This window comes from Temnothorax curvispinosus, unplaced genomic scaffold (assembly GCF_003070985.1).
Source record: "Temnothorax curvispinosus isolate PA1 unplaced genomic scaffold, ASM307098v1 QBEX01011274.1, whole genome shotgun sequence".
Classification (NCBI taxonomy): Eukaryota; Metazoa; Arthropoda; class Insecta; order Hymenoptera; family Formicidae; genus Temnothorax; species Temnothorax curvispinosus.
Genome location: NW_020221054.1, coordinates 22,673 through 32,730, shown reverse-complemented (window position 1 = coordinate 32,730; position 10,058 = coordinate 22,673). Strand labels below are relative to the sequence as shown.

Sequence of the window (10,058 nt, the reverse complement as noted above, 5' to 3'; positions counted from 1 at the left end):
ACCAATAAAGATGGTTAAATTAACTACGGCCGTTGGTTGCATCAGTCATGACAGTTGGTTCCATCAACCAACTAACTTGGTAAAGTCAACCAAAACAATAGGTTAGAGCAACCAAGTAACGCGTGGAGGTTACCAATTTCTTTTGGATGGTCCAACCAAGTACCATGGTTGCTCCAACTACGGCAGTCTAACCAAGTGCCGTTGGTATATGTAACCAAGATATCAGCTGTCTTATATATAATCAAGGCACTTGGTCGAGGCGACCATTTTTTTGGTTATCTCAACCAAGTCTTTTGCACACGGATATTTTATTAACGAATTATCTTCTTCTACTTTCAGTATCTAGCCAGTAGCCAAAAAACTGTGACGGATTTTGTAGAGAGAGCGCTTAAAACAGTAGCGCCTGCAGAATATACCTCCAGAGCTGTGAGTCATCAGCTCGAACTGGTCCAAGGACTTGGTCTTTTGGGTAACAAACAGATCGCCGTCTTCATCTGCACGACAGCCTTTCCCTGCGTTGCCTGTCCCCTGTTTGTCTATGAGCCTAGATACAGGCTGATGGTCAGAAGATGCGTGGATAGCGGAGTGCGTCAGTTCGGAATCGCTGCATGTCTCAACAAGGAGGCAACGGGCACGAAGAGGTGTGGCAAACAACTTTATTTTACGATAACTTTAAATGAAATTTGTTCGCGCAAAATGACAATTTAAATTAATATATTGAAATGCGTTATTTCAATTTTTTTATATTTTAATTTTTAGCTTCTTATTTATGTCTCTTTCGATCAATCTTAATTTGTCATATTAACCGATTAGCAGCGTCGAGAAAGGTTGTTTATTCAAATACAAAAAAATAGTAATTACGAATAGTATATTGCATGTAAATGTAATTTATTTCATTAAATTTTTAATGTACAATTTTGTATATATGATGCACGATTTACCTACATGTCGTTTATATATCATATATTATTATTATGTATCTGAAAGATATCTAAGAGATATAGCTACCAAAAACAAATAATACGTTAATCCATTTTTTCAGATATGCAGAATATGGAACTATCTTAGACATTCGAGATCGAGTATTGCTCAAGGATGGTTGCAGTATTCTCAGCACTGTCGGTGGTAGAAGATTTAGGGTTCTTTCTGGTGGAGAAAAAGATGGTTACGATACAGCACAGGTGGAATTTCTCAGGGACATTGTTGTACAAGAAGATCAGTTATTAAATCTTCTGGAACTTCATGATAAGGTAAAAATGGTACAAATGTAATTATATCGGCAACGCTGCAAAAATTGTATATTATTTATATTATTGTTTTATTTACATTAAAACACAAAAATATTAACTTCACGGTTTTAAATGGTTTCTTGCACACTTATTCGCAATAACCAAACTGTAAAAGTATTTTAATCGTATTATATTAATATTTGGAAAAGTTTTAATTTTTTATTTATTTCTATTCCTCTTTACTTATATATTTTTTAATCTCATCTTTTGATTCTCATTCGTAATATTAATTAATTTAAAAAGAGGAAAGAATATATTTTTCGTATCATAACAGCAAGAAATCAGTTAATTTTTTGACAATTTAGCGTTACTTATCCCTCTAACGTTACAGGTACGAGCAAAAGGTCGAAGATGGTGGGACACAGTATCGATTTCTCAGAAGTCCGAGATCCAACGAGTGTTTGGACGTATGCCGGACACAGAGGAAGAGTGGCCGCGTCTACCGGATGGTCCATCGTGGGCATGGTGGTTGCTTGCGATTCTGCCGCTGGGACCGCAGCTGCAGGTGGGTATTCTGGGCACTACTAGCTTGGAGAAGCGTCTACGAGCCATCGAGAAGACTCTCGATCACATGGAGCAAAGACAACTGACAATCGCGGCTGCTCCTTCCGAGCAAACGACGACATCATCGAGCATCTGCCGGGACGGAAGAGCAATTACGGAGACGGCGATGTCAGTCATTCAACAATCGTAGAGAGTAACAAAGGGTCGCGATACCTTAGGAGTAACCAATGTCATTCTGTGGCCTGGAAATAGGATCGCGAACCTTGTATCTCACATTCTGTGAAAAATTTCAAGTAGCAAAAGACAACAACCTTAAGTGGTAGAAATTATTTTAAAAAAATGTATAAAATTTATTCAATAATCTAATTCTTCAATTTGGCAGACAAAGTTTGAAATATTATTCAGTAAAATTGATTAAGATATAATATCTAATTTTTCCATGGACTGCAAGTCTTGAATACTGCATTTACTAAGCCCATATTTATGATCTTGTCGCACTCTGATAGAAAACACGTTTCTCTACAGCCATGTCACAGGAGGGCATTTTTATTATATTTACTTTCTAAGCTAGTAAACTAATTTAGTCGGTCGAATCTTTTCTACGTCGATCTCTCATCCGTTGCTCCCGCGATACGATTCCTCGATTGACCCTTTGAGACCTCTACTCGACGTACAAAACATCTATAGAATGCGTGGAATCTATAGAGCTCTTGGAATGCCTCGTAAGAAAACTGGGTCGATCGATCAGCAAACGCACCTATCGTTCAATTTCGTTCAGCGGGGAGTTTCGAATGGCTCCTTCTCTCTCTTCTTAGATCTAGCAAGGAAAGTTTGGGAGTATCCTTCACCGATTTTAATAACCTTCGGATATTTCTTTTATTTTTGAGCTATTCTATAGCATATCCGAAATTTATCAAAATCGACGAGACACATTTCCAGATGTTTCCAAGTAAGTTAAGTTTCAGTCCGAGCATTCTGCACCTCGTGCTCGTTAAATCTTCTGCTGAGCGCCTTATCGATGTGACGACGAAAAGAAATAAGTCTGCCTAAACTATGAAGTGATAATAATTATTATTAGTTTAAGTTAGAACTAATTGTAAGGTATAAACAATATTTATTTTTATGTAATATATCATTTTCTAATAATATGTAATAAGTTATGTTAGTACGAAATTAATAGTGTTACTTGATAATTTTCTATTAACGTAACGAAATTGATTGCGAAAGAACAGCGTTAATTTATAATATGCAAAGATTTTGATCATGATTTTGACCGTTGGTGACCGGTAACATATCTGAGAGGCCGCGTTTCCTCGGTAAGGCGTTCCAATCCTCTTCGCGCTATCGCAATATGCAAATCTGTTCTTCCAAAACATTATATGGATATTTATTATGTAAATCTATATTGTATATGTATACACATATATTTATGTATACACATTCGAATGCGTACACGTGGCAACTGGAAAGTAAGTTATCCTGTTTTTAACATTTCAATGTGTCATAACTCATGACGCACAAATACTATTTGAGTGCAATGTACACATAGCGAGTGAAAAATAAAAATGAGACTTGGATATAATCCCCACGGATTCAATTTATATATTATCATTTTTGTTAGCTAATCTAATCTAAAGATTTTTATTTTAATCGGAAAATTTAAGTTATAAAAACAGTTTTAAAATCATTTTGACTAATTTCAGTATCCGTACATACATGTATACAATTATAATATTTTATACTAATTACGTAAACTTACTTCCGTTGCACGTAAATGCATCGAAATCTCTCGTGCACGAAAATTCGTCAGTGAGCGAGTGCACCAAGTAGAAAGTTATATTATCGATAAAAATGCTCATAGCTGTCATGACATAGATTGTTTATTCCGCGTATTCTGCATAATACATAGGGGAGACCGGGGCGAAGTCGTCACCGGGGCGGAGTCGTCATTGCAATTATCTTGAAATTTGTATGTTGTGTGAACTCGCTATTAATACTGTAAATGCGGCTTATGGTGCCCACGTAACCAACGGAGTTTAGTGAGATTATGTGCCATGTTGTGATTTTTATCGAGGCAAACGTGTTTTCGGAAATCGAAAGTAAAATTTTTTGCGCGTCGAAAATTTGTAATATCTTAAATATTATTGTGTCTCCAAATCTCAAAGTAAGTGATCCTAAAGAGTAATGCATGCTGAACACAAATCCAGTGAAGTGTTTTTATTTTCATTGATTTCTAATATTTTATGAGCGACCAAATTTGAAACTTGTGTCCGGGGCGAAGTCGTCACCAAGCCATATCATGGATCGAGGTTTCCGGCAAAAATCAAAGTCAAAGAAGCAGCAGTGGTCGGATTCCGGTGAGGACTTGGATAATTTGTGCGCTTTTCTTGTAATTATTTTCCGCCATCGTGTTTTTAATTAATGTTTCCATTTTTCTATTAAAAAATAATTAATAAAATGTATCCTATTATTTTTCATGATCAAAATTATGAATTTTTATTTAAAATTCAGTCCGAAAATGGAGTGACGACTCCGTCCCGGCAATTTTGACATTTCAATTTTTGCACCTTTGTCGTTTTCACTCTATACCGGTTGAACAAAGCGACGTAGACCAAAAATGTCCGTATAAATTTTATAGCCAAGGGCTCATTCTTTAAAACGGTATACCACATTTTACTAAAATTATTTGTTTTGTTGTTAAAAATTGGCACCGAAAAAATAGTGACAACTTCGCCCCGGTCTCCCTTACTTATGTATGTATTGGCATATAATTATGATTATAAGAACGATTGGTTAGATCTCTATTAGAATAAAAGCTAACTTCTATCAGTTTCTTAAAAATATAAAGTACAGTAAAAGAATTGAAGATGGAATATATAAAAAAATATCTATATAATTGGTGCGTCAAATAATTATCTATTAAATATCAAAATAGAAATTACTGTGAGTAAATGCTGTTGAATAATTTTTTTGATAAGTTACAACGGCATTTGTACATTCACTGGTGCAATCGCTCTACGAACGTTTCACGAGTCTGCTGGAACAATCACGCGCGAAAGCGCGATTGTAGAAAGAAGTATAATATGCGAAACAGGTTTATTCGAAAAAGCGCAAATATTCTTGAACGAAAACGAAATCCTTTTCGGCGATTTAACGTCGTTGCACGGCTGCGAATTACAGGAATTTTCCGGATATAAATAATCGCCGTACTGATTTTACACAACAGTGATTCGTGTGTCCCGTGCGGCCCGAAATCCCGAAATCTTTTTATACTTAGATTTATTCCGTCGCTCGTAAGATTTTTCAATTATGCTAGCACGTAATAATTTATTCATGCGGTTTTTCGTATCGTTGAGACACATCGATCGCCTGAGGAGCTAGAAATATCATATCAATTGCGCAATCAAGTATTCGTGAGAAACATAGATAGCACGGTTGTTGTTATTTATTATCGCAAGTAATTTTGTAAATTTTGAATTAATCTACTGATTACTATTACACTAAAAAGCTAACTAAACAGAAATATTCCGAAGAAAATTATGTTTTTCAGTTTTTTAGCGGTTTATTAACTTGTGTCATTTCAAGCATAAAATGTGAATAAATAATTCCTTTAAAATGTTTTATTTCTTGTGCATTGTAAAATGTTTTGTACAAATATTGTAGGTATATTTTATCGCTGAACTTGGACACGCTCCATGTTCCACGCTCCAACACTATCGTGTCTCATGATATCAGCCTATATAATGCAGTTAACTAAATATGTCCATGATGACATATGAGATTTTTCCATTAGTAGCTTTAAATGAATCAATAACTAAGACGAAAATCAATCTATATATATTTTCTAAATAACATTGTATTTTTTAAACATTGTTTAACTTAGAATATTGCATGATTTAAATGGAAAAGAAATATCAAAAGTCTATTACTTCTTTCATAATACGTATCAAATAATTTTTAATTTTTAACAAATTTTTAAAAATTAAATTTTTAATTTTTCCGCTATTTATACCAATTATAACATTTTATTATTAGGAGAAATTTTGATATTTTTCCTACAGATTTAGCATTAAAAATGGCTGTCCGATTTTAGATCTGCAATCTTCAGATTAACTATGTAAATTTTGTGATTTTTAAATAATCACATTAAAAAAAAAAACAGATTATTATTGAATTACTAAGCAAGCACTGTTGATGCGATTATTATATACATATAGATCTCTTTACACGATAATAATAACGACAATCGTTACGAGATGGTGTACTTCAAGTCCATTTTTGCAAAAAATGAAAAGTATGATTAGAAGGTTTTTTAATTGATCGACATAACGCGGTACTCTGTCTCTACGGCAACTCAATATATGAGAAGCATCCTCTATCTAGATTTATATCCTATTCTCTAGACTTTTATGAAATTGTGAATCATGCATTGTGATATTACTATATAGCCTACCTTGTATATTGTTATTGCTACGTTACAACTACTATACGTAATGCCACACGACTTTCCATTTTTACTTCGACATTTCTATATTTATCTTCATCTCTTCATATGAAAAATATTGTAATAAAATATCACAACGTCAATTTTGTTTGTGTTCTTTTCTGTTAAAAAAAATCCTGAACGATGCTTGGCTTTCAATTTTTTTAAATTCAGATTTTATGTGTTCCTGAAAAAGTAAGATTGTCAAAATATCTTTAAACTTATTTATTATAGCTTTTTCGCCCGCGTTTCGCGCGGGCTCAAAAGCTCTTCCTTCTTTTCCCCGAATAGTAATATTTACCCCCAAAAAAATTTTTTTTTTAAAAAAGGGACTTTTTTTAGACAATTTTGTATGGGGCCTCTTGTCCCTGGGCTCAGACCCCTTTCCAAAACCCTCTACGGTCTAAGTATCATGAGATAGTATACCAAATTTAGTTGTTCTAATTTGAAAATTGTGATAGAATAATAATATCACAAATTAAATTGATCATCAAATTCTAAACGCAACTGATGCTAATAAGCATTCTTTCCCAGCAGATCTTTTCCCCTCGCTTCGACCCCTTCCCAAAACCCTCTACCGGCTAATTTATTAGACAATAGACGATGTTTTTTCCCTGAATAGCAATATTTACCCCCCAAAAAAGTATTTTTGAAAAAGAGACTTTTTTTAGACAATTTTGTATAAAGGCTCCTTTTTTATTTTTTTTAATTTTAATTTTTATTTTCTTATTAATTTATTCTTCATCGACACCATTCCCGAAAAATTAGACAAATTTTGGTACCGATTTCCAGAAAATCGGTCCATTAATAAATGAGTAGTTCGCGGTCAGACAGACAGACATTAAAAAAATTTTGGAACCGGTTTCCCAAAAAAACATTTTTGTGAAAAATAAAACTATTCGTTGCCATACCCGACAAATTAGATAAATGGACCCCAAAGAAACATTTTTGTGAGAAATGAAACCAATCGTTGCCATCCCCGAAAAATTAGATAAATTTTGGGCTCGTTTTCAAGAAAATCGATTTATTTATGAAGGAGTATTTTGCGGTCTAATCTAAAAAATTGAAAAAAATTGGGCGCCGGTTTCAGGAAAATCGGTCCATTATTGAAAAATTAAACCCATCGACACCATTCCCGAAAAATTAGACAAATTTTGGCACCGGTATCCACTGTTTCCAGAAAATCAATCCAATCGCTTTTCCAAAAGATCGGTAATGATGCGGTTCTCAAAATACATCTACGGTCTAATTGTAAGTCAAAGTATATCATAAGATAGTAGGTATATACCAAATAAATTTTAATTACAGTATTCTTTAACTTGTGTTTATATATTGTAATATAATTGTGAATTAAGAAATAAGAAATAAGAGGGGATCTTGTGGAGTGACGGCCGCACTCCGACGAAAAGCGCCCTCATCTAAGCGGAACTAAAAATGTTGACAATTTTGACCGTTTGCTATGTTACCGGCCTATATCTGTCCTTATCTAACGAGATATCATACGATATTATCCTTGTCAGATTGCAACGCTATGTACACTGCGTGTGTGTATAGTAGGGATCATTAATACCTTCCACCTGAAGCATAGTACATGTAACGTGCACTATAGAAATCCCAAGAACACAGCTAGGATAAGGCATTAATGACGCCTTCTGTACATGCATAAAATCTGTCGATGTGACACCCAAAAAAAAATATTCTGCAGTTTAGCGGTTCCTGGTTCATGCTAGAGGATTTTCCTCTGAAATAGGGCCTTAAGAAGATGTTTTAAACTGTAGAGGAATATCCTCTAATCATGAGACTCTAGATTCAAGATTGTGCAATCCTCTTAATATTAGAGGACATTGATTTCCGATATTCACCCGAAATAAATAAAAAAAATTATTTATTTTGAAATTTTATTATTATTTTATAACTAAATTTGTTTCTTAAGATGTAGTCTATGATTATAAATATTTTTTTGTATTGGAAAAAACACTTACCTTGGTGGGATCGAACTCGGGACCTCTGCAAATATATAATTTTCCAAAAATCATCTTAATAAACAAATTCAGTTTAAAAAGAGTAATAAAATTTTGAATTGGATATAAGATATATGATATAATATTTCTTAATGTCGGGTGAATGTCAGAAACCAGTGCCGGCTTATTATGAAATTTTGTGTTCGTAAATATATTTATGAAAATAATATGTTTATAAAGTTAAAACGTTAAAACATTCTTATCAAATTCTTACAAGGGCCTCAATAGACAAAAATAAGAAAACGTTTCTTATGGCATCCCTAATAAATAATGATCGGGACCTTATCCGGTTAGCCCTAATAAATAAGTATTTATGAAGTTAAAACATCCTTATCAAATCCTTACAAGGACCTTATTAGATAAAAATAAGGAAACCTTTCTTATGGAATCCCTAATAAATAATGATAGGGACCTCATCAGGTTAAAATAAGGAAATCTTTCTTATGGCATCCCTAATATATAACTAATGATCGAGGACTTATGTTATATAAGGCCATTCTTAATAAAGACAACAGGCAATAGGAACAGGGAATAAAAATCAGAAATCAATGTATATAAATGCAGAATAAACAGTGACACAGGCAATAGACACAGGAGTTTCCGTCACGTTGGAAATTATGTGTCTATTGCCTGTTGCCAACAAATCATAACATTCGAATATTTTAGGTTGTAATTAACGATTTTTTATTATTTCCTGTTCCTATTGCCTGTTGCCTGGCATTGTGCAAGGGGCTGAACTTTCTACACGGGCGTCTCGTGTGGTAGCGTACGCATCGCGTAGCTAATAAGACGATCGTCTTTTAACTTTAACGCGCGCGCCGCAAATATCTAGCATATCCTCTTATTTTAAGAGGCTAATAGTAGAATTTACTGTAGAGGAATTTACTCTTGATTATAGCTTACGCATCCACTCATTTATAAAGTAATACGTATTACTTAAAGAAGGATATTCTTCATATAATGTTTTTTTTGCTTAGAGGAACTGCTAAGAGGAATTCCCCACTTATCGGCAGAATATTTTTTTTTGGGTGGAAAATCTTTCTTATTAGGCTTTTAATCTTAGTTTCAATGATTCAACGTTGTTCTTTGATCTAGTCCGATTAGTGAGGTATTTTCGATTTGCATGTATGTACACGTAAGCTATATAATTCGTATATTAAATGAAAGTTTTCATGAAGTGACAGCTTTAAATACAAAAGCTGCAACACCAAAAGTAATATCAAATATAATTTTTTCAATTTCTTTAAGTTTTTAGTCTTCAATTTACTATTCCACCCATCATTTCTGTACATACTTTAAACTTGTTAATGGGATTTCAAATCTGTAAAGAAAATTTGAAGAAAATCGGGCACCTATAAATATCGATAATTGCCGTCGCTCCAGGATCCCCTTAATGACAATTAATAAATATCACATAATTATCACAACAATAATTATCTATCTACATTACAGTTATCAAATTATGTTTTCGTTATTTAACTCAAATTGGTTTTTAATTAAAATGTTTTTTTCATAATTTACATATTTAAATATAAAAATTGCTAATAAAAATATTTAACTATTAGACCTAATATCCAAAATGCAACACCCTATACGTTTCGATTTGATATGCACGTCAATCACGTCATTCTGCATTAAGGAGCCAACACTAATTGCGGTGTTCAGATCAAACTTTTTCAACGTGATCCCGTCGAGCAGCAACAATATTGAATACTTGGTGAAGTATTCAGTTGCACCTTCGCCCAGCAGAGACTATTACGG

The 10,058-nt window shown here is 33.5% G+C and overlaps 1 protein-coding gene across 1 annotated transcript; it reads left to right on the top strand.

The window, feature by feature from the left end:
- The first annotated feature begins 6 nt into the window (after positions 1–6).
- Positions 7–3,461, top strand: LOC112461328 (LON peptidase N-terminal domain and RING finger protein 1-like). Its single transcript, XM_025026531.1, has 4 exons — positions 7–79; positions 340–641; positions 1,043–1,250; positions 1,621–3,461. The coding sequence occupies exons 1-4, from the start codon at positions 11–13 to the stop codon at positions 1,981–1,983; spliced, it is 942 nt and encodes a 313-aa protein (XP_024882299.1). The 5' UTR covers positions 7–10; the 3' UTR covers positions 1,984–3,461.
- Positions 3,462–10,058: the final 6,597 nt, after the last annotated feature.